General features: G+C 33.4%; 1 protein-coding gene across 1 annotated transcript; it reads right to left on the bottom strand.

The window, feature by feature from the left end:
• Positions 1 to 961: 961 nt before the first annotated feature.
• On the bottom strand, positions 962 to 24479 carry LOC120347480 (cGMP-dependent protein kinase 1-like). The gene is made up of 18 exons (XM_039417479.2): positions 24302 to 24479; positions 22815 to 22917; positions 21921 to 22056; positions 21265 to 21366; positions 20357 to 20545; positions 19599 to 19805; positions 19052 to 19216; positions 18219 to 18452; positions 17839 to 17878; positions 17519 to 17649; positions 17185 to 17287; positions 16866 to 16948; positions 16485 to 16678; positions 11675 to 11881; positions 11103 to 11218; positions 5296 to 5459; positions 1867 to 1977; positions 962 to 1539 (listed from the first exon to the last, which is right to left on the bottom strand). The coding sequence occupies exons 1-18, from the start codon at positions 24369 to 24371 to the stop codon at positions 1390 to 1392; spliced, it is 2505 nt and encodes an 834-aa protein (XP_039273413.2). The 5' UTR covers positions 24372 to 24479; the 3' UTR covers positions 962 to 1389.
• Positions 24480 to 25121: the final 642 nt, after the last annotated feature.

Here is a 25121-nt window from a genome sequence, read left to right as displayed (position 1 = left end):
TTTTGATACATTTACTTGTAATACGAGAGAAGGTGAGCAGCATTCGTGGAATTTCTCCATTCTCTCGTTTTATCTGATCGACAGGTGAACTTTGACGAGTGCAAATGTCTGCTGTGTTTTACCGCCGCCACCAAGTGTTGAATTAGTAAGAAAGCGCTTCGTGCTTTAAAATGTACGTTCTGTATGTGAATCCCACTAGTACTTTTCCGAGGTCTTTCGAATATTATGCTCATAGATATAAATCCACTGACCATTTTGCCCTAAATCGTTTTCATTCTTAGTAAATTGTCACTAGTACTTATTGTTCACGTTTTCACAAGACTGTGTATTTGGCATTGCTCATTCGACCAATCCTCTGAATTGAGTGAATGTATTTGCGTGTTATGTTGTTGATAATTTACTTGGCAATTTGTAATAACTGCCGACATCTTTTAATTTTTAGTAGCGTGTATGTTAAGCTCTGTCGATATCGTAGCAAACCGCGCCATTTTTCACTTCTCAAACACAGTTTCCTCGAGCTACAGACAATGTTTATAAGGTATGACACTTTTGTTTTTGAACATAAATCTTAAGTATCCGCCAATTTCTAAAGAACTACCGCACTATGTGTTGGCTCATACCAGTCAATTTTTACTTGAATTTTTGCCTTGTTTTCAATATATCTTTTTATGCCACACCGAGAACAAGATAGCGCCGCATGTGCACAGACTGAGTTCAGATAATCTTGCTGAACGACTGCGATCAGAACTTCAAATTACCTATGGTTCTGTTGAGCACTGAATGAAAATCTAGAATACGACAAAAATTACTGGAAAAGCAACCAATGTCGTCTTGTGACAAATTTACATAGATGGACTGATGGGGTATAATCAACTAAATTGATTATAGAACTTCGAAGCAAATGGTTTAAACCCCCATAACCAACTCTTGTCTTCTATTACAATAAGTGAATCTTTTATAATTGTATTTATGAAAATATATTATTATATCAATAATACGTGCACGCAATTACCGCCAAATTAAATCTAAAAAACAAAGCAACATATAAAATCATTGTAATCAGTATATAAGAAAAGTAATTGATAAAAAGCAGATAAAAATCAAGGCTACAAAAATGGATTGTGTAAAGAAACACGTTTACTGAAAATATGGCCTTCCAGTTGTTTGGCCGTTGGTTGAGTTTGATTAACGTTTTAGCAAATAGGTATACTTGAATGTCTTCGCTTAAAAAGTTTCTGTTTCTGGGGATCAAAAAATTCGTGTAGACTAGTCAGATTAATTAATGTTTAAACGAGCAATGAAAATTAAATAAATATTTTTTTTTTATTTACGTCACAAGAACTTTATTATTTCGTCCGAAAAAAAAATATCTATACACTTAAAATTGATTTAGAAATATTGATCCCATGACGACGTATCTAATGGTTCTTCACTATTGGCGGTGTCTTCCTCGATGGGAAGATTCTCAAAATTACTGGTATCGTTTGTTCCACTAATATTTACTTTTATTGGTGATTTCACAAGCTGGCGACGCAAACCCTGAAATGAAGTCAAATGTATGTTTTATAAATGTTAATTTTTAAATGAAAAAGTGTTTTAGTCAATCCTAAGCATAGCAACCATGCAGACGTACAAATATTCTGAATGAAATAAAAAAAAATTGTTTCAGAAACGGAACCGTGCAGCGGAAAATTTGTCCGACCATCAACATTATATATGAAGTATAAGTGATAAACATGGGCTTTACACCTAAAATGTCAAAATGACGGGTAAATTTATATCCAAGATGAATATATACACAAGTTCAACTTTACAAGCCATTTTCAAACCGAGCATTGCATCAAATCTTTTTTTCATTGAGCTTACCTCCCAGTAAAACCCACGAAACCATCTATGCTTGCGAATATCATTTACTCCACCGCTCATATTTCCAAGTCTACTCCTCGGATCAAGTCGACAAAGATTCCGAATCAGCAGCTGTTAACGAAAAAATGATTATTGAATATTCGCTTTGGAATGCTTTCGTGTAGTAATATGACAATATTATTACAACCACATGTTTGTTTTTATGGAATTTTCTGGAGCATCGATTTGGATGAACTTCTTTTTTCCAAACTTTTGCACAGAGTGCCCGGGGCTTTGCATTTCAATACTTGGTTTATTTCAGTGCAGTAACTTCAACATGATAACCGCTAAACCATTACAAATTAACTTCTTTGCGGACGTGTTTTTCGATTCTACGTTTGTGAGTGTACGTGACTTAGGCAATATAGCAACATGATTGTTTTATTTCCAATGTAAAATATTATAAGCTGATGAACAAAAAACCTTTTTTCATTCACGTACATCCAATTTGAATATATATTTTTAATTTGAAATTCATCAAAACTCTTTATCATGCGATACTGTTTAGGTAAATCAAACTTAGCCTAATGTCCAAATAATTAATTAACACGTGCAAAAAATTTCAGGTCTAGTATGACAATAATATCAAGTTCATAAGGCTTTGAACATTTTAGCGAGTGAACTGAGATATATAAGACGAACGCGGTAAAATATTTTAGTTATCTTGATAATCCGAAATTCTCCTGACACCAGCGGAATTTCAAAGTTGTTAATGAAACGAGTGGCTCAAATGAACTCGTATCACTGATAATCCATGTTCAAAATTTTAATCGATTTATAATGTCTACATCCAAGAAATTGAAGATCAGCAAAGTTGACCCAAAAAATTCCATCTTTTGCAAATCACAGCCGCATTACTTTAAGAGTGGCTTCATATAGGTAGTTCATGGAAGAATAGCAACTTTTTCTTGCTCATAAAAAAAGAGTGTAGTCCTTTTATAACGATAAAGTAACTAAATTTAATTTACAAATTTATGTATGGTCTTTGACTATAGGTGTGCATAATTTTTAATCGCCTCAGTTCGAAGAAAAAAAATGAAGGCAGAACTATGAGCCCAATTATATTTTCGTAACGTTTTTTACTTACATAGCAAGACTTTTGAATCCTTTGTAATACTTCAGTGACGCTTTTTTTTATTTTTCATATTGTATCAAAACTTTTTGTTTCGTTTATTTATACAAATCCCTAATAACATGTAAACTTGAGCTTGTTTCGCGACCTTTGAAGTGCCACAAACGACTTCGAGGAATCTTCGTGTTTGTGTCTTTTTGTCTTGTTGCTCATCTACCGCGCATAAACATCACAACAATTACGGAAGCGATATTTCTGAGACTTGTTTTTATGTATACAAACAAACTAACATGTAGTGTCTACCGAGTCTTCGTGGGAACATTAGTTGCCACATTTTTCTCTGAATCATACTTATAATATTTTTCAAATCAAAAGCGAGATATCTCGTTAAGTAAAAAAAATAAAAAAAATATTATATGTAAATATTTTAATTTAGAAAAACATGAGTTCAACAAGTTTTGAAGGTTATAACTATTAGTATGTACTAAATATAGACGGATCTGGATGATGGTTTAGCGGGTATATATGTCCCAGATTTATATTGGGATGTAAACAATAAAAAAATTGAGGCTTTAGGTAAACTGAGGTTTTTGGTGTAAGGGGATAACTCCCGCAATATTACGTAGTTTAGGAATGTTATTCTCAATGTTATTCGTGAGGTAATATCACAAACAATTTGTCAAATGTACATTTAGAAAATTGATTATATACACCGGTACAACACAAAATGCCTTATATCTCCTCCTGACTTACCCATACGACAGCACGTGACTCTTTGAAACGTTGTGAAGATTTCAAACTTTTTAATTTGGTTTTAAACAGTATATTAGAAAGAAGACGAAATTGAGATAAGATCTCTTTCTCAATTTACTACACTCTTTCACCACGGTGTAATATCACACAATACTGTTATGTAGCCTATAGCAGGGGGGTCCATTGTTCATAGCCTGGAACTGGTCAAATGGGTGTTTACAGTATGTCGATCATTGGGGTTCGCATATGTGATTATTTATCATACAACACTAAATATAAAACCAAAAAAACTCAAGTATAAATACGCCACTGATATACAAATCAAAACAGAAAATTAAAAACTCGTGATTTAGTTTTTAGAATGACAGAATAGAGCCATACCCACGCACAATGTTGCGATGAGAAAAGGAGTATTATTTCCACTTTCCGTAAAGTGGTGCAAGACTAAACAAACGATCATTTCTCAGTTGACACAACCACACACTACCAATTTTGATTCTGTATAATTTATACTTTATTTTTGTAATACTGGGACTATGTAACATATAATAACCGGAGTAAAGAGCGTCTGCTATAAAATACGTTTTATGATGTAGTATGTACATAAAACAGATAAATATTTACGTGCTATTATTACGTGCAATAGGTTGGTTGGCAAATCGTTTATAACCTGCCTTATTCGAGTCCGTTTGAGTTAAACAGAATCTGTGCAAATAGGGGATTTCCGCCTTGAAATCTTTCAAGGTAAATATGTACCCAATTGAAGTGGTTTTATGCCATTTGACAGACACGGCTATGTAAAAACAAACAATTATTCCCAAGGAGTTATTAGGCTTTTAAAAGACTGGAAACTTTCCACTTCAGCATTAAGTTCTTAATTTGCTATACCATTAGAGACCCGGAAATTCTGGCTTGACCGCCGACTGAGCAGGGTTGAAATATGGAAAAACCAACAAATGCCAACTTAACTAAAAGAATGATAAAAACTCGAAGTCCACTTTCATATTTCCTGCCTAACTTGTGTACGACTTCACCAAAAATATTCGAGTCGACAATTTGTTTCATTTCCGATACGTTTGAAGTAATATTACAAAATGTAAACGTGTTTCATGTAAGGTTTTGATATACTGGAATATAGTTGTGGGTTCACGAATTGTTTTATTCTGAACTCTTATGCTATAAGTTATCGATAATATTATACGTCAAAATCACTAACCCAATATCAATAAGCGCAAACCAAGCGACGTCAAAATCGTTACCAATATATCAAACGTGTATGTTTATCGTATCAAATGTATACGTATGATATCAGTAACTGATATAGTTGAAGCGGATACGTATTTCTGCTAGTCCTCTACTTTTTACAAAATGCAACACGTGATTTGAATATGCATTTTGGAACTTTTTTTTTCATTTTACAATTTTTTTTTTTTTAAATGTTACAACAGTTTAAACATAGCACGCCTGTAAAATGGTATGAAAATGTTGAAAGCATTACGTGTACTAACAGGGCAAATCTAAATTTATTTTAAATATGTTTTCCTTTAATAATTGGGGTAACATACCTCTGCATTTTTTGTCACTTCGTTTGGAAATTTTATTCTTTCTATTCCATCAACAATCTTCTCATATACGGTCAAATCATCTGGCGCAAAGAACGGTGTAGTTGCAGTGAGAAGCTCAAATGTAAGTATACCGAGAGACCAATAATCAGCTGATGAATCATGACCTGCATGTGAAGAATAAAAGTAATGAGTTGTTATTGTAAGTTGTGTTTCCATGATATGCTTATGCCTCTACTGATATAAACAGTATGTGTGTGAAACCTTCCCGATTTGGGATAACCAATACTGAACATCCTTAGTGAGGTGGATGGTAATGTTTCTGTCGTCGGCTTAGTTTGGCCTAAAAACACATCATGGTTCCCATTGGACATGAGGTCTGGAAAACTGAATAATGGTAACTGTTAATGCAATTCTTTCACCATTTATTGCACCATCGTGAGATGGCGGGAGGGGATCCATCGATGTCCAAATTCGTATTATTTGGAGTGTATGCATTTTCGATCATCTCATTAAACACGAATCAATCTTCCCACCAAGCCGGATGGCCTATGAACAAGTACCAATAACGTGTTTACCATTCACGACCCCCCACTCATACCCCCCACCATCACACTATCACACTGTTGTACAATATTTTAAACAACTTTCAAACGACAATGTGTATTCAACATGTTCTGTGATACCCTTTTACCTACTTGAGTCAACGTATATCGTATGTTGCGTCATCAAACGGTTTCAATTTCAAATAATTCGAATAGCTTCGAACCCCCACTGAGTGCAAAATACGCAAGTCGTCAAAGCCCCAGGATAGCATGGCCAGCCATTCACCAGACTAAACGTATGCTTTATGGTGTTTGCAAATAGTTTCAAGCCCAATGGAAATCCCCATCTCTCGTAGCCTATTGTTGTTCCAAATTCCAACGCGTACGAACTCCGAAGAGTTCATCCATGTTGAAGTATTGCGGTGCGACAATGTAATTTCTCACAAAAGAGGTCTATAACCCTGGGTCACGGACTCAACGATGGAAATTCGCAAAATTACCTATAATTTGGCAGTGATTGTTGAATATAATCTATATCAAAATAAAGTGAAATATCACAGTAATGTTTGATATCACTTCATGTGGAACGTTGCGCAAATCACTGCTAGCATTACTCATAGGGTATATGTCAGTTCGACTCTGGTCTTTGCGACGTTCGTCGACCCAATACTTTTATGTGCTTGATGGTCTAAAAACATGACATCCAACAAAAAATATCCCAAAATTAGCAAGCCTGAATCGAAAATATCAACATTTTATACGATTTATACATATGTGTGCATTGGACTCCTCTGCAATGCCGCAATGTAGTCGGTAACATTAATGGTTTTTAATGAGTCATGAGCCGCCGTATGGATTAAGACTTGAAAGAGTTCGTTTTACCTAAATAACCTCAACTTCATTATGATAAATATTTTGTTTTCGGAAAAGACCATTCGAATGTAGACTATAAACTGTACAGCACAAATTGTAAGTGCTAATACAATAAGATTCAAAAGAAATAATGAGTTTACAGAACACAACCACAACTTTGAATCATCTCAAATATTAGTCAACCATATGGAAAATCAGGAGATGGTTTCCTTCATAAATACTCGTTGTTTAATTTGATGATGAGCGTTAAGAAAAATCTTGTCAACAACCTCCCATACGTTTGAAATGATGCAGTATGCCCAAAGTAATACATTTTTTGTTCAATTGATTAACAATTTTGAAAGGTTGGTTAAATTTAAAGACAACGTTGAAGCTTTAATAAGTATGTTTTGCTTCGTAGAAGTCTTGCGCTCAAAAAATATGTTTGGATATTACCCAGATGGAAAATTGCTCATTCGATATGAATTTATTTGCTATCTATTTTTATGGGGCTTTGCTCTCAAGTTGAGCGGAATTCACATCTATTCTTAAACTGAGTTGTTTGTTTAGTTTCTGACTGGGTATCTAACATTTTGTCAATATATATATGAAATCGTATCTCAAATGCTTCACATATCTATATTTTTTGTGAGAATGATTTGCGCCAATTTTCGAATTGCACAATCGCTCATCAAAAGGACCAGTCACAGGTTATATCACCTCACTGTCAGTGCACTCAAAAAGGAAAAACGACGACACGCTTCTTACATACATACACGATCACCCATGAGAACCACATATTTTGGATAAATTATAAGAATATAGAACGATTGGATTTGATAAATCCTTCGATATTCCACGGAACGAACTCAAAACAAAGGTCAAGCGGGCAAAGCAGTCTACGTGCAAAAATCCGCATCGCCATTTTAGACGTGTTGTTATTCACAAGAATTCCGTTGTGAATAGTATTATTTCAATTCCTTTGTATTTGAAACTTGAACTCGAATAGGCTAATGAATAAAAATAACATAACCTCGAATCCCTTTGCAAAAAAATCCAACGCTCTGATATTAAGTTGTATGGTATGCTATATATCCAATAAGGCAGGATGCAAAAAAATATTTCAGCGATGTCAAGATTCGTTAGTTTGCAAGTATGAATTTTGCAAAACATACTTACTATATAAAAAATGACAAAGTGGGTTTACAGTGCATGAACGAGATCTAGAAAGCCCACCGAAATCGATTCCAAATGGCAATGAAAAATAAGAATCAACATGATTTACATACAATTCGCCCGTCTTCGCTTCCGATTAGTCTTGCAAATTTTTTAAAAAAAAAATGAAAATTATTCGTTTTATCGTGTACTCAAAAGTTGAATATAAACCAAACTTATATAACACGAAAAACCACTGTCGGTGTTTTTACTCGGTTTTTTGAGTGACAATATCGATAATAAATACGGGTTCAGTAAAAACGATAAGTTACATCAAGAACCGCGGTGTCTGTAAACTGAATTCAGTATCAACTCGCATTGTGGCTGGATGGCATGAAAAACATCAAAGAGAAATTTAGAAAACATCAAAAGATATAGTCATTAGAACACAACTGATCGGATCCATATTTAAAAAAAAAAACATAATAAACATCACGATTTGACCCTACTCAATCTTGCTAAAGATGAATCGAACTTATAAGCCACAATTGATTTGTGATAAATGTTTGGTGCAAATGCTACGAGGAAACACTTATATACGTGATTGCGAAAGTGGGTATTCCCCATAGAAGAAACTTTGAACTTAAAGAAGATACTCCCCAATCTTTTATTTTATTTTGAGGAAAGAACTTTGCCGTGAAGAGATGTAAAATCTAAAGGGTGTACGCCGAGTGAAAAATAATGTTGGGGTAAGAGCATGCCGTCACGAAGTCTTAATTTTTAGTATGTATAGGAATTCAGAAAATTTCGGCCCTTCGCGCGCACTTGCTTGTTTATACTGGATTAACCAGAACTTGGCTCCAGTTTGTAAACACAATAATTTCTGCACTAACTTGCATGACAGTTTGATTTTGATAAACAGAAGTATAGTTAACAATTTTGTTTAGTCCAATGGCGTCATATGATTGATCTCTAAGTGCGCATATTTGGACGTGGTATTTAGCAAGTACAATAACATTATTGTAATATAGAAAGAATGAAGTCAACTTTGGAACGACGTAACCCTTCTGATCGTCGGGACTCATTGGCTAATGAAAACTTAATTATGTGCCATTTTCATAGCATCGATTTGGGACATATTTCATAAAAAATATACTTGTTAAAAAACAATTTGCTTCCCGAAATAGAATTTTATTTTTAAATAGGCATCCATGCATCATTTACTTTCGGTTAAAATTTGATTTCACGGAGGAGGGATTACCGGTTTACAGCTGCGTTTGATCTTGTGATAAGCCTGTTCGAGATTCTTCCCATTGTACCCTAAATGCGGCCAATTTCCGTTCGTGCACCGATTTTGAAATAGATTAAAACATCATAGCCATGAAAATAATATTCTAAAAATAGGATGGGAATGGAGAAAAGTCGCTACCACACACAGTTAGACCATTTCAGGAGTATTACTCGCTTTAATCGTGGATGAAATAAATTGTCAAGTTCGAATGTTCTGCATTATAAATATACTCTGCTAAAAATGAGAAAAAACAACAAAGCAAAAACTTTTTTACAAATTCAATTTGGTTATCTAAAAGGAAACTAGTGTTTTCTTGTAAGTTTTATGAATCTAATAACAAGGTAACGGTAGTAAATTTTGTGTTATTTTTCATTTTTTTCTATCGCATTATCATCATGTTTTCAAGGTTAGGCGGGAAAATAAATAAATAATAAAAATGATTAAAATCAAACATCAAAATAGTTTCATCATAAACAAAACATAAAGCTTATCAACAACCTAGCAATAAAGTTCGTTCGTTATTATTTTAATTTAAATAGACGAGGTTGAATGAACTTGACAATTTGACTTCGTTTCTGGTTCATACATTATGAATGACGGGAATTTGAACGATACCACATAATTCACGAGTTCATGGAACTACGAAACCACAAACTGATGGTTTTTGTACGAATTTTTTTTTTTAATTTGGCGCAAAAGCCCGAATGAATTCACAAAAACCAAGTATAAATTTTATTCATATAGGAGACTAGAAAATGTTGTTTTCAGGTGAATTTTTTTACCTGATAGTTGTCCGTAGTAATATATATCAATCTAAATACATATTGCAATTTGGAAGGTATTTATAATGTATTGTATGTAGGAAAGAAATGCCGCCAATTTGGAGTTAGAAGAGATGAAGAATTTTGAAGACCGAATGTATACCGAACCTAGTACATACACATTCCAGAAATGAAGAAAAAGATTTTCAATCCAAGGTATGAACAAGAGCTGCAATTACCAACTGAAGTTCGACCCTGACATTGTTTTGAACAATAAATATTAAACCACCAGCCATAAATTGAAGTGGAATTTTCAAATAAGTTTTTGACTATCTGGTAAAAACTGCATAATGTTGTGTCCAACGTTCAGTCAATTTGTCTATGAGAATACAGTGCAACTACAAGTTTGCATGGTTGATTGGTGAATGAAATAATCTTTAACTTTGTGAACAACTTTTTACTTTATGAATGGAATATCATAAATATTGGGTTTAGTTGTCAAAAAATATCTCAAAAATTGAATCGATATTAAATTTCGCCCCAAAGCGGGCAGGCAGAAATCTAGAAAATTCAGTTTATTCAATATCGCAATTTCTCTTACGTAAATGCTTTACAATAAAATAATGTTATCATGTGTAATGTAAGCCATATCGATGTATAATGATGCAACACAATGCAGGAAAATCATTGCCTGACGCATTAAAAGCAAAGAGTGACGCACAACTTCGTCGATTGCATGACCGAATTTCATTTTTTGTTGAATTTAGAGTTTTATTGCATTTTAATGAGATACAGTACAACTTACCGAATAAATGCGATAGTATATATTGACATAGTTCATATGTTGTATGTTGGATACAATTTGAACTGCCTAAACTCATTGTTCATCATTGTTGTAAGAAATTGTTCAGAAATTCGTTTTATAAGCTGCCGTAATTCGGCATGCCAAACAACAACAACAACAAAATAATCGGGTTCGGCAAAAACTATTTAAAATGCTAAGTGAAATAAATGGATTTGTTCGAGTAAACCAAAGCGTTTTTTGTTTGAGATTATAAACGTTTATCTCTTATGATATATTAATCACATTACTTTTCTTAATAGAAAAATAATCCGTTTATATCCAGTTTTTCCAGAACGTTTAAAAGTAGACCTAAAAGTTTCGAAAACATCCCGATTAAAAGATTTGCTATAGAAAATATTTACCCAAATTTTGAAGAATTTCTGGCGGAAAATATTCTGGCGTTCCGCAAAAAGTCCATGTTTTGTTTCCTGGTTTGACTTTTTTAGCGAATCCAAAATCCACAAGCTTTACATAACCACTGAAAACAAACAGAACAAGAATTTTGAAACTTTGGTATTTAGTGTTTAAACAGTTGCATAAATTGATGAAAACAGTCACAAAAAAGTAAAAAAAACTTCTCAGGCAAAAATGTTTGAATTCACAATTGTGATGTCATTTGACCATCCATTGACATTGAAAATATTACTCAATCCGGCTTTGGAATAAACTTCCATTTTATGTTTGATATATATTTATCATTATTCCCACTTGGTACGCTTGGTATATGTAAAGATTCATATCTGTATGGATCATAATTTGGCGCAGTTGGTCACTTATAATTTTTCTTTTACAATACATTTCCAATATAGGGCGAATAAATTTTTGTGGAATGCATATGCATGAACATCCATAAAAACTAGACATGTTGCATCCTGGCAAATGAGACAAAATTCAAAGTAAGCGAGAATATATAGCAAAAGAACAGTTTTCTTACTTGTGGTCTATCATGAGATTTTCGGGCTTCAGGTCTCTGTATGCAATGCACCGGAAATGTAAGTACGCCAGTGCCTCTATCACACAAGCGATGGCAAATCGACCAGCTTCTTCATTTAAAGGTCCTTTCCTTTTTATAGTGATATAAATGTCACCTCCCAAATAGGCGTCCATCAACATGTATATATTGTGGTCGTCTTTGTAAGTTCTATAATGTAAAAAAGGAAATTTTCCAATTTCTTAGTTCCTTATTTGAAATACTATTTATCTGGTATAAATTTCACATAACGAGATTCCGACGAATAATTTGTGTCAAATGGTAACGTTTTCAAAAAAATTCATCAAATAAAAATCTTTAATTTTGGACCAAAAAGCTGAATCTTCGATGAAAACTTTTTGTCATGGTGGTGAATTTCAAGTAGGGTATTTCGAGCTGAAAAACTGCAATGTTTTAAGATATATTTAGCCTTTTTGAATGATCGACAATAACTGTATTTGCGACGTTTACACAGGCATGAATTTATAAATTTGTTTGCTATTCTCATAATAATTTCATTTTTATATTCATATTAAAAATACTGCACAAATTCAGAAATGTTTGGAGACTTCAATTAGATTCCGAAAACTATATTTGTTGTATGGTGCATTAATTGTAACAGACACTAATGACATTTTGATGACAACTATGTATTTAAACTCATAGGTTGAAATTGACCTGACAAAAGATTTTTTCGGTGTCATCAAAATTTGTTGTAACTCCGAAAATGGGTTCAGACCATTGTTTTGTTTAATAACGCGTCAGTGCCATCAAACAGACTTCGGACTTTGTAACCAACCGAGATGGCTCAAATGATCCGGTAGTCATAAGACTCGGAATGTAAACAAATTTTTTTGCGGTGGGACTTGTGAACAATATTAATATTTGGGATTTTATTGTTTGCTTGTATCAGACGTAATTCGTACTGAAAAAGTTGGTTGAACTCAAAGAGTTCGCGTGAACTCATTCGAATTTTTATGCAAGACGTCGGTTCACAGTACATTGTCAGAAAACGACTGTGGCGGACGACCGTTCTGATAGTGCCAGTCATCAGACTTGGAATGTAAATAAATTTTTTCGCGGTGAGACTTGCAAACAATATTACTATTTGGGATCTCATTGTTTGCTTTTATTCAGACGTACTTCGTACTAAAAAGTTTCGTAATCTTGTTTCGTTTCCTAGACGTCATAGATAACCCACATTATATCAATATTGAAAAGAAATATTGGAGTAAATTCAATTTCATGGATTACGTTCAAGACACATCGCCGAATGAAGTTTGATTCAAGCAAAATCACCCCAAAATGATCACACATAGAAGCTTAAGCCTATCTAACCCATGCAAGTCATTGCCAGTTTGAATGTGCTTTTGTGGGGTTAATTTGGACAAATCAGGAGTCATAATATCAATTTAATAGAAGATAAATAGACAAAGGATAATAATCAAAACAGTTCTTAACTTCAGTTAAAATATTGGAAGAATCAACCCCTCTTTTTCATCCTGCTATATATCACTTGTTCACACTTGTTGGTGTGTATGGAAATAAAAATGAATTGGATTAGTAATTATTCGATTCATTCTTTGTCATTCAGGGGTCTGAACTGCTGATCGAACATAATATTTATTTGCAGTTTAAGATTTTATATAATATTACAAGTATTTTACCCATTGATCTAATAGGCTAGTTAGATTTTATAATAGTTTCAAACGTAAATGGCTGACTCCAAGTAATCGGGTATTTGGTTCAGCAAGTTGAGAATAATGCTTGACACGCAGAATCTGAACAAAAACGAACTTGAAACAAATTCATTTAGAGGTCACAGCCAAATACTTGGAATGGGTTCAAATGATTATATATAATATATGGTTTCGTAATGTGTAACCGTAATAAAAAAAAAATTAACGCGGGTGCTATCAGACCAAATCAATCATATTTTACTCTTCGATGAGAATGGAAAAAATTGCGGCGAGACAAAGTAAACCTATTAAACATGAAAAGTATTTTTCAAAATTTCATTGTTTGCTTCTCGTGTTGCGACTTGTTTTCATTAGTTATAGATATAAGGTTACCTCAAACACTCCAAAATCGACCGCAAAGTTGAACCCAAGGTAGACGTTCGAAGAATTCCTACAACTCATACATTTTTTATTAAATTGATAGTGAGATACTATAGTATAGAGTATGGGGTTAAATTTTAAGTTGCTGTACGACTTGCTAACATTTCCACAGAAACTCTTTAATATTCGGGATAAACTAGGCATTCCTATTCCAAAGACGGCTAAATGGAGTAAAAATTGGACAATAAAATTTAAGAACAAAAAAGATATAGTGAAACGGACTAGTATGCGAATCCGATTTAGTGGGTGAATAGACATTAACGATCGAAACTTTTGTCTTGGCTGGTTTCGCTACCTTGGCGTCACTAAGGTGTTTACAGCATTATGTATTAGTAGACTACGAACGCACATTAATATACCATGACCCTCAAATGGACTTTAGTTTAAGAAGCTACAAATTGGGGCCCGAATCAAACATCATAAAACAGCGAACGCAATTTTTCTGCCGGATGCATGAAAAAACATAAACACTGAATGGGGAACTGACACAGCTAGGTACTCGTAATATATTGTTCAAGATTGTGAACAAAACGATTGACGATAGTATAAGATGAATTCAAATTTACGATGAGAAGAGTGAATCTAAAAAGAAACCCTGTAGGTCCACCGGAAGGTTGAAAAACGTGTAATAATACGAACCCCGAAAGCCTAAACTGACTGGTAATCGTAATAATGCTATCCGAAATTGAAAATACCTACATGAATACAATATAGGCAGATCAAGGATGACTATGTTTAAATCATATATGTTCGAGCTATTCCAATTACTTGTGTGTTTATTAATAGTCAAATTCAAAGTAATATTTCATGCATTTTTCAAACCAATGCCTGCGTTTGCTTTAAGAACGGATTCGTTTTTAAGAGAATAGAGACCCATTCATGGCGGGGCAGTAAAATTTAGCATGATTACAAAGATGAATTATAAATGGAATAAACTAAAGAATTGCAGAATTATCGCTGCAATAAATTTTATTAATTTCTGTTTCAAAATGAGGATCCGAATATTTATCTCACTTGGGAGGTTCTAAGATTTCGGCTTGTTTGTTCCATACTGTAATCTAATTGTATATATGTATACTTCCCATTAAACCTATCGTATTTTTTAAACAGTCCTGTCAGAAATTAGCGCTTGGCCTCCAATGACTTTAGGCCCAATTGTATAAGGTTTCTTTATCTATAAATAGAATACTTCAATACTTGTTTACTATTCCTGGTACGGTTTGGGGGTCATTACCCAGTTATCGTGACAAAACTTCATGATCGGAATGTCCAAAGTGTTTTATTGACTTCCACCAAGGTTAAAGGTCGGAATGTGAGTAGGCGACTGTATTGTTAGCAGACTATTTGTGTGATTTTAAGCCCAAGCGGGAAATATTTGTGGTATTTGCTCATAAATAACAATAAAATAGCAAAATGCAGTGTAACTTCAGGTTACTCGGTGAGATTTGTACCATGTATTTTATGGTAAAAAATTGACGTTATCGAGCTATGAAACCTATGTTAGTCCTTTCGCAATGACTCAGCGATTTACGCGAGTTGACTTACGAATTGATTCGAGAGAATTCTTTCAAAGTGATAAAATCATTTTCTCTCGTTTTTATGGCTGGGTCGGTTCTGAAACAAGGTTTCACCCGCCAATATACTGCGGCCGTCTGTAGCAAGGATTGTCTGGCCCACAACCTTAAGTTATACCGCAGTTTACTGCTTTTAAAAGATAACAAATTAATTAGACTATAAAACCTACGCCCTTGTTCCACCTGGTTAAAGCCGTGGGTGGCCGAATATATTGGAATTTCTGCAATACTGCAGTGTCACATCGTTAGTCATTTGAAAGCGAGAATCGGATGAGAATCATTTGTAAAAGATTTAGATTTAACGCCGATGTGAGGCATCAGTACCCGATATCTGTAGACTTCAAACATAGAATCCGGTAACTTTGATAATTCCAGTTACCCAAGATAAATAAGTGTACATATAGCTAATGAGTGATTAATTTGGCGTGACATTGACAGTTTGATTTCACATTAGATTGGATCAGTCTTAAGGTCCTATTCGCCATTTAAATAACCCATCATAGAGATGTTTACTGCTAATCAAATACAATGTTTATGTACACTCCAAGTCTCCAACCTTTAGTTGAAGAAATTTCATCGTGCGAGAGACATCTCGCGGTTGTAATACTCCAAGAATACTCCATTTTTTCCGAGTATTTTGTTATAATAAGGTATCTGTCTGTAGTGAAGTAAAATGTCACTGTCATATATTTCATTAGATATTTTCAATAATGACAATGGTAATAACAAGAAATCTATGCTCAAATATATGGACACGTAGCACCCCATAATTTTGATGACGTCATAGCAAAAATAAATAAAAGTAATAGCCCTCTCTCAAAAAATAGAATCTTTACTCACTGAAAATTCAAAATTTCACGCAATTGGTCCAGTACTCAAAGAGAAAAGTGATTTCTTTAAAACGTGTGAAAGAACAACAAGAACAAGAACAACAACATAATGATATTGAAACAATCGTTATGTCCACTACGTGTCCAATAAGACGATGGACATTCTAGGATTGTGCGACTATCAACTACGTTGACTACGAGGTTGCTAGATCGCATCATCTTGTAAAATATTTCAATAGACTTTTCATACCTGTGAAGACATGCAATAAACGTAGAAGTTATTGCCATCAAAATATTTCTTTCTGCAACAACATGAGTTTCTTGTCCTGTTTTTACAATGAAAGCTTTTTTGATCGTTTTCAAAGCAAATGCCCTGTTTGGGATTGATGGGATATGTACAAGACTAACGCTTCCGAAACCTCCCTTACCTAGTAGTTTGGTCACCTGTGCAAATAAATAAAAAATATTTATCCCAATGCAATTCCATATTAAATTAAAGATAGTTGAATAAATTATAAATATATCATAGGTTTCTATCTTGCGTTTCATTTATTTCTACTCGAGAAAATGGGAACGAACATCCAGTAAGTTGTTCAGAACCTCTCAAATCGCAAAATTATTTGAAACAAACCTTCAAATTATCGAGTGTTGTTCGTTGCAAAATAATTTTTTCTCTTTGCGTCAATCCTTTGATGTCAGCTGTTATATTTTGATCTGTTCATGTAGCAAGAAACAAATGATAACAAGAAAATAATGAAACACCATCGAAGTCAATAGATTGAAAAATAGGAAAAGGATGTACCAAATATTAAAACTCTCTCGTTTTACCAAATATGAATTACAGCAACGACTATAATTTTCAGTAGAAAAATGGTTTGATTTTCTCATTTTCCAAACATTGCTATTGTGAAATATGTATTTTATTCATTATTAGTATTTCATTTTCATACCCGTGAATTCTTCTGCCACTTCTTTAATCGTGGAGATCTTTGTTTTCGTTTCTTCACGATTCTTGCTTTCCAATTCATCAAGGTTTTGAGCTTGTAGATTAACCTGAAACATAATTGAAATATATTAAAAAAATCTAGATGTCAACTTTCGTTAGAAACGAAAAGCTTTAAAAATACTTTATACACATGGTAATTTGTATATAAACAATATGTACGGGGTTTACCGCATTACCTATACTTCAAGTTGACTTCACACTGTGTTATACAATTTTATACTCTTTAATAAATGGATTTGTATAAGTGCAATCATTGTTTATTAGAGGAAGTATCATACCTCTGATATAGCTCCTATCAAAGAACTAAATGCAAGCCTATCCAGTGTGAGACAGACGACATCAGTATATGCTATTACGTTGGCTGCACGTTTTTCTTCGCGTAGTAAAGCTCTTTCTCCAAAGAATTTACCTAAAATTTTGAAATGAAATAGTATCGAGCAAAATATATAATTTTTTTGAATTCAAGGACAAGAAACCGTTGTGAACAACGTAAACACAAGTTAATTGTTATTTCGAGAAGTGTTTGTAATAGACCAACACATGGTGAAGTACAATTTTAGAAAGAATACTTGAGCAAAATATCTCCAAACTAGCTTACCTCTATCCATGTAGCTCAAAAAGGTTGCTTCATCTTCTGGCTGAAAAATATAAGCAGAGAAATTGTAGCATCCATATCTTAGAATAAGAGGAAGATTATACACAGATTATTAAAATTTACACGAAGCCACCAAACACATTCGAATTTATACATTCAAAAATCATGCTTAGTCATCTTGTCATGACGAACGTCAATTGTGAGAGGCATGATATCTATACGTTTATAAATGTTGATTCATAAAGGTAATTGTTGTTAAGCAAAGAAAAACGTTGGTCAAATCTGAGTGTTATCTATTATTGTAATCGTACTCGGATGATCAGACGCGGTGAGAATTCAATATTGAAGTGAGTGAGAATATCTTTTGCTTTAAATAACAATACCTTGGCACCATCTTCAAATTTGGTTATTTTTACTTTTCCATCATATAGAATGTAAAACGTATCTCCTGATTCACCCTGTCTTATAATATATTCCCCCGCCTTGAAAGTTTCTTCTTCCAAGCAATCTGCAATTCGCATAATTTTTTCTTCCGGTAGATGGCGCAATTGATCAACAGTTTGGAGTAGCTTAATATATTCATCTCTAATCATTTTCCCTCGTCGTTGAACCACACTCTAAAATGAAGAGTAAAATGTCGCGATTTACAATCATCATAAATCAAAATTATCACGTTGCTCCCTTGTAGTGCTGCTGTTTAGTACATGGCATGCATAGGAGACCCATTACTGTGAGCATACTGACGTATTCGCAACATAAAAACTTACTCTGAAACCAGTGGTGTATTAAAGATCTTGATCAAGTGTTATTATTGCAAAAAAATTGAACAAAAACAAAAACTGTCCCATAATAATATCGCGAAGCGCGACCCCACGGTACCTCTCTTTCATGGTCAGTAATTGGAGGCAAATTTTCAAATTTCCCAAATACGATAGTCGTTAATATATCGCAAAAAAAACTAAATAGATATATATCGTTTAACAAACTAGAAAAGCGTGACTTTGAAAAAATGCCAATCATAAGTGCAAGATTTTTTGCTTGTGCAACATTAAATATTTATATTGTGGCTTCCACGTAAATTCGATTTTGGAAGATAGACTGACTAAGGTAAATTTTCCTAAAATCTATTTAGGAAAATTAAGCAAAAGCCTGTCGCCTAATGTATATTTATTGTTTAGAATTTTGGGATTTTACATTAATTGCCGAACATTATCACCTGAAAACTTTTTCTCTCCAACGACCAAAGAACGACACCTGTTCTCGCACGCACTGATGCAGTACGTTTGCAGTTGTATAAGATCGCTAATTCTCCAAAAACACAACCAGGTGTTAATACAGCTAGTCTGGTTATTTCGTTTGATTTTTCTTGAAATACTTCCACCTGGAAATCACAAAGAGAAGACATTAGCATATATATTATACTCTTTTACGCAATTAGTTAGGATTTGGAACTTTTCTTTGGACAAGTTTGTATTGTGTTCAATGAGACTACATTTTGAATTTGTGCACTGTTGTACAGACATAAATGAATTCTATATATTTTCCACAAAATGAACATTGTACTGGTACACAATTTTACTAAAAGCTTTCAGGAAACCTATAATTTATTTATTAGTGAAATATATGACAGTTTAAAAAGTGTTATGGTGATGTACCAGTCTGAATAAATAAATATATTCTTATGACACAAATATTAATCCAGCAAAAACTTAATGGCAAAACAAATGCAGAGTTAGCAACTATTAAAAACTCCTGTATCATACCTCTCCCTCTTCTATAATGTACAAGTGAGTTCCAGCATCTCCTTCTCTTATAATATTGCATTTTGCTTCCAATTCCTCTTTCTGCATACATTCTATCAATTCCTTCACTTGAGATTGAGCCAGACTTGACAAAAATATGTTTCTTCTTAGAGCACGGGCGATACTTTTCTTTTCCGAGTCAGTTTTGGGAAAGTTTTTAACGTGATGCTGGAATTCAAAAATCGCTTCAATATTTCAAATCAATTTCAAGCGGATATGTAGCAATCCATATTATTACCCCAACGTTAATACATTTACTTCTGCATCGAGTTCACACCAACCCCAGCATGGGACATAAGCTACTCACGAATCACGACTACTTCGCATTGAACTATAAACGGTATTGTGTGAATAAATAACTACGTTTGTCGTCGAAAGATCTGGGATCACTACACACAAATATCATTCGTTTCAGCTCAGAAGTATTTTCATTTGTAAGTATATATATTTGCTTCATGTTGCATGAATATTGATGTGTATTTAATATTTCATTAAATCGTGTATTCTTAAACTAATCATATTGGTATGCTAAAAAATATGTAATATCGAGTACAATATGCCTTGTTTCTTACTTATACAAGTTTAACAACTATTAAAACTGTGATCTACTTCTACTATCGGAGGCGTTGATCTGTTTTTGTGACTAACATGTTTTATCTACACCCTGATGAATAATTTCGTATCATTTGAAAACAAAATATTGGAAATTGCAAACTCACATGTAAACTCTTTGAAGCACGATTTTCTGCAGAAATACCGAATCTAGCCTTATCCGTCTTCACAGCAAGCAGTTTTGTTCCTTCCTCGCTTTGATCCCTTTCTTTTACTCCCCATAAAGCTTTCAATCGTCGTATTTCAGAATCCTTGTCGTTGATGACTTTTTCCACAGTTTCTTTCACAGTTTCAACCTGATAATATTAACAAATATGTTACGATATTGACTAAATTGGGTAGCGAGGAGTCAATGTACAAAAATATTTAGCATTAGATAACATACAAATTGAATAACTTGTCTTTTGCTTTGCTTGTTTGAATGTAATATGCGCAGGAGTCAGTGTAGACAAAATATTTAGCATTAGATAACATAAAAATTGAATAACTAGTCCTTTGCTTCGGTTGTTTGAATATAATTTACCAGGAGTTTAAAGTCAGAATTGCCATGATTATGAAACCCCAAACTCTGATGTTAATTTCAATTGCAGGGTGTCACTAAAAGTGACTGAAAAGTATAAGAACTTGAGCAATCTTGTAGTGGACTATTGCTTGGTGAGATATCAGATGGCACATAATGTCAAAAAATTGCTAAAGTCCAAAACAAACTAGTGAGATTTTATTTAACGCGGAGTTGGTTCGACGAGCGCTTGCTCCCTCAATTCGGTATTACATTTATATGGCAAGATAATTTCATAACGTTCTTCGATTTTGAATTCTAAGCAGAATTCAAATGATATCGAATTGCACAGTACACCTATAACGCCAATGTCACTAATCCAAGACCAAATAGGTTCATTCTTGCGTTTTAATAAATGAGGTCTGAATTCTAGGTGAATTGGTAATAATTCACAACAACTGCAAGTTCTAAAAACCAAATCTGCAATATCCTATATTACTCCCACACCACCTTTACCTGGTTGTCCTTGTCTCGTCTCATCTTGTGTAACTTGATTGTTAGGTCATCTATTTGCTTGTCCTTACTTTCAATTATTTCTTCCAACTTAGTAATTTGTGTCTGTTGCAGAAAAGGAATAATTGTTTGTTTTCGCTAATTCTAAATTGTCGGAAATTCGCTCAGAACAACAAGTAATTAATTTTTTCGGGACTCAGGTCTATTCTATATTCGAAATAAGGAGTTGGGTTTATATATATATATACGAGTAACATAGTTTCGAATTCCCATTGGTTGCTTCTATTACCAGTATTATTCAGAAATGAGTTGAATCGATATCTGGCTCAAAATTCAGAACATCTAATAATCACTAACAATGAGGGTTAGGGTTCTAAATGGATACGGCCTTATCGGTAGGGGTTGAGTGAAAATTCACTGAATTTTTTTTTTTTTTCTATCAAAAGTGTGGGAAATATAATAAACGTTGTCGAAGGATATGAACAGTAGTTGCTTGATTGGAATTTCACAACTTGTGTTATATTTTCATCTATGCAAGCACGTGACAGATTGAGTATATCGTCATGGCTCTTCAACAAATTTTTCAAACTTTACGATACTTAAAGCATGTCGATATCAATAAGATTTTATTATATTGTATAGGTGACTATAGATCTAACCTTCAACTCTTTTATTTCATTATCAAGGCTCGGAACGGATACCGTCTGTTTTCTATTTGATGTTTTATTAACGTTGTGTTGACCATTTTTCGATTCATCGTATTCTCGCATCGCTTTCTCTGCCGCTCTTGATAATCTGTTAGATAACATAAATACTGCCTAACAAAGCTATAAGAATCAGAATTTGATAAAATGGAATCTCAAGTTGGTAAATGACGCCCGTTTGTCTTGCTGATATTTGCTTCCACAATCTTCAACTTGTTCCACTCATGTCAATAACAATAAATCAAGATGGTCTTCTGCTTTCCAGACTAATTGTCGTCGCCAATCAGTCGCTTTGTCGTGTTTATTTTACAACATGTTACAATATTTCATATCCAATTTACATGTTCATTGAAGTAAAGTTATCATTATTGTATCTATTTATTTGAGATCCAACTTCCTCCGAAACATTCTATGCTGATTAAACATATATAGAACTCTCTTTCCTAGAATATAAGTGTATTCAAAAGGAGATAAGAACTGAGGGACGGCAGCCAGTATGACTGAGAAGAGTTAAATATTTCGAATTCTCACAAATAGAGATAGTAAAAATTTAAGACATCCCTTATATATGTACATACGCAAAAAATCAGCTCCAGCTAAAAATAAATATACTAAATATGCAGAATTGTATCATATAATCATTCATAGTTACCGACCATTACCACCTGTATCTTGAGTCAGTTTTTTTTTATTAGTTCTGAGTGAGTGCTTTCAATCCTTTTTTAATAAATCCATCAAACATGGACAGATATACAATCTTGTCCCCAAAGTGAAATGAGAACTCGCATTTTAATCCAGAGGCTTAATTCGATTGAAGTTTAATACTCAAACAGCATATATGATACTTACCTGACAATTTCCGCGTCTTTGCGTTCCAACTGGGTTTTCAGACGCGATATGATTGCCTCCATTTCCTTTTTAGATTTTTCCATATCAGCGTCGTCAGTTGAGGCTTTACGTTTTTATATAATCATGAAAAATAAAATTTTTGTGTGAAAATATTAGTGTCCTGGCAAACTTGTATTAATTATAATTGATGTTTAACATTATGGACATTTTAATCTGTTTTTGAAATTACTATGGACCTATTTTTGTGTGTATCAAATTTTACACGTTATTTTGGTTCCTTTCTCGCATTTGAATTTGCTAAACAGTTCTACGTATTCATTTCAATACTTGTTTTTATAAAAACAATATTTCATTCTGGTTATCTAATCACATTTTTTTTTGAACTACTAACATTAGAATTCCAATAATTTCGCTTTTTCATTTCCGATTCATAATTTTTTTTCCTAATATATATATTGTCCGCGAACTCTTACGCTTAGCTAGAAATAGATACTATTTTTGTAAAGATTCCATCAGTTTGCATATTGATTGAAATTTAGCGGAAAATCGTAACAATGAATTCCTCTAAAGTAAAACTCAATTCACCGTACATGCAAGTCATACATTTCAGAGAACGAACTGGATATGAAATCTCTGCAGTAAACATAAAAATGTCACTTCATCATGAATAATTAATTACAAGGACGTGACTAAACACGTCAAAACATTAATGTACGTCATCTTTGGACATTATTGAACATAATGTTGCAATAAATATGGATTATAAGGTAGAGTGAAGGCAATTTCGAGCCATTACCATCCCATGGGGGAGAACTCGCTATCTAAATGGTAGATTTTTCCCGAGATTGGATAATGAATTTTAATACTACAATACTCATCTGTTTAATTGCAGCTTACATTTTTCATCGTCTAAGCGCAAATTATTATCAATAAAATACAAATCAGAGACTATTTTATTACAAAAATAAATTTAAATGTCACTTCTTTCTTTAAAAATATCTGCTGAAGATGAAACACTGCCTGTCACATTATACTTCATTCCCCATTGGACGGAAAAAGCAAATTCGACAACATAATAGGTCAAGTATGTGACGAAGAAAAGAGGAAAATCTACTCCTAGACTCTGTGTGATAAATGTATAAAACGGATACAAAATTCGTTGTATGTTTCGCAACTTTGCCAAAATGAACACAGAATTACTTATCATTCTCCATAAAGAATACGAAAAAGGCTTGATTGAACATTTTGTAGCCACTGTAAAAGTTAAATGAACACTCCACAAATCCACATGCACTAGCAATGTCATTTTGTCTATTAAATATTCAACGAGACAGCGCTGAACAAAATCAAATATGTTACTGAATTTTTATCACGCTGTGTACATTCAGATATATTAATCGGATTTCCCTCCTTATCCTTGGTTACGACAATGGAATACTTTGTTTTGAAATTGTTACACCAAAACAGCAGAAAATATTGTCTCCTACCTTGACTTGTAGTTTCCTTCTGATGCGAAGCAGTTACTTTGCTGTCGTGAGTCGACGCCACAGATCCCATTATATTTTGTGTCTCAATAATATAATTCGTGATTTTTAATAGTTATACCTCTTCATCTTTGCAAACAACTTTGCCACTTCGTGTATGTACTTTCTATGCTTATTTAAACAATCTATAACAAAGACAAGAATCGTGGCGACAAAAAATTATTCGTAATCTTCTAGGAATATAGACCTCGAGCCTTTCATGCAAACCCGTTTTTTGGTACTTTTAGAAGTGCGCAAAAAGCATGCCATCCGACTAAAGAAGCATGTCATTTGTTTTTTGTTATCGCGTACTGTAGTAAATAAGTCGCATTTAGTTTCGAGTGCATTGACTTCCATTCAATACCACATCATATCTAGATTTGCGCACAGAACTAGGTAAACAAACGTAGGTACAAGTCAGTTTCTAACAAACCATTCCTGACTTATCGCTCAATCATACTCATATTGACTTTACTGAATAAAATGTACGCCAACAATGGCGATTTTGTTGAATAACGCGGTCCAAATTTATATTAAACCTAACGCTTATCTGGTCAATATTACGTTAGGGCATATACAAAAGTCGAGCGAGCGTCTACAATGCTAAAACATGGAATATCTTCATATTAAATTTTACCTGAAACCTAAAACACTTTCTAAGCTAACCCCTATTTTAAACTCTTACAGCATGGTAGTTATTTATTCTTTGCTTTAGTATTAAGCTCAAAATTTATCATTATCATCCATAGGATTGAGATATATTTCACACAAATTATAATTTTCA

The sequence above is a fragment of the Styela clava genome, chromosome 11, assembly GCF_964204865.1.
Source record: "Styela clava chromosome 11, kaStyClav1.hap1.2, whole genome shotgun sequence".
In the NCBI taxonomy this organism is placed as follows: Eukaryota; Metazoa; Chordata; class Ascidiacea; order Stolidobranchia; family Styelidae; genus Styela; species Styela clava.
Note: the sequence above shows the minus strand (reverse complement) of the source record. Positions and strands in the feature narration are given on the sequence as shown.

Bases quoted from the DNA above. Each gene is read 5' to 3' on its own strand.
- LOC120347480 (XM_039417479.2), bottom strand. From the start codon at position 24,371: ATGGGATCTGTGGCGTCGACTCACGACAGCAAAGTAACTGCTTCGCAT. The intron at 20,546-21,264 runs GTAAAGGTGGTG...TAATATTATCAG, and splicing joins GACGAGACAAGGACAACCAG to GTTGAAACTGTGAAAGAAAC. The intron at 17,650-17,838 runs GTAAGCTAGTTT...TCAAAATTTTAG, and splicing joins TTTGAGCTACATGGATAGAG to GTAAATTCTTTGGAGAAAGA.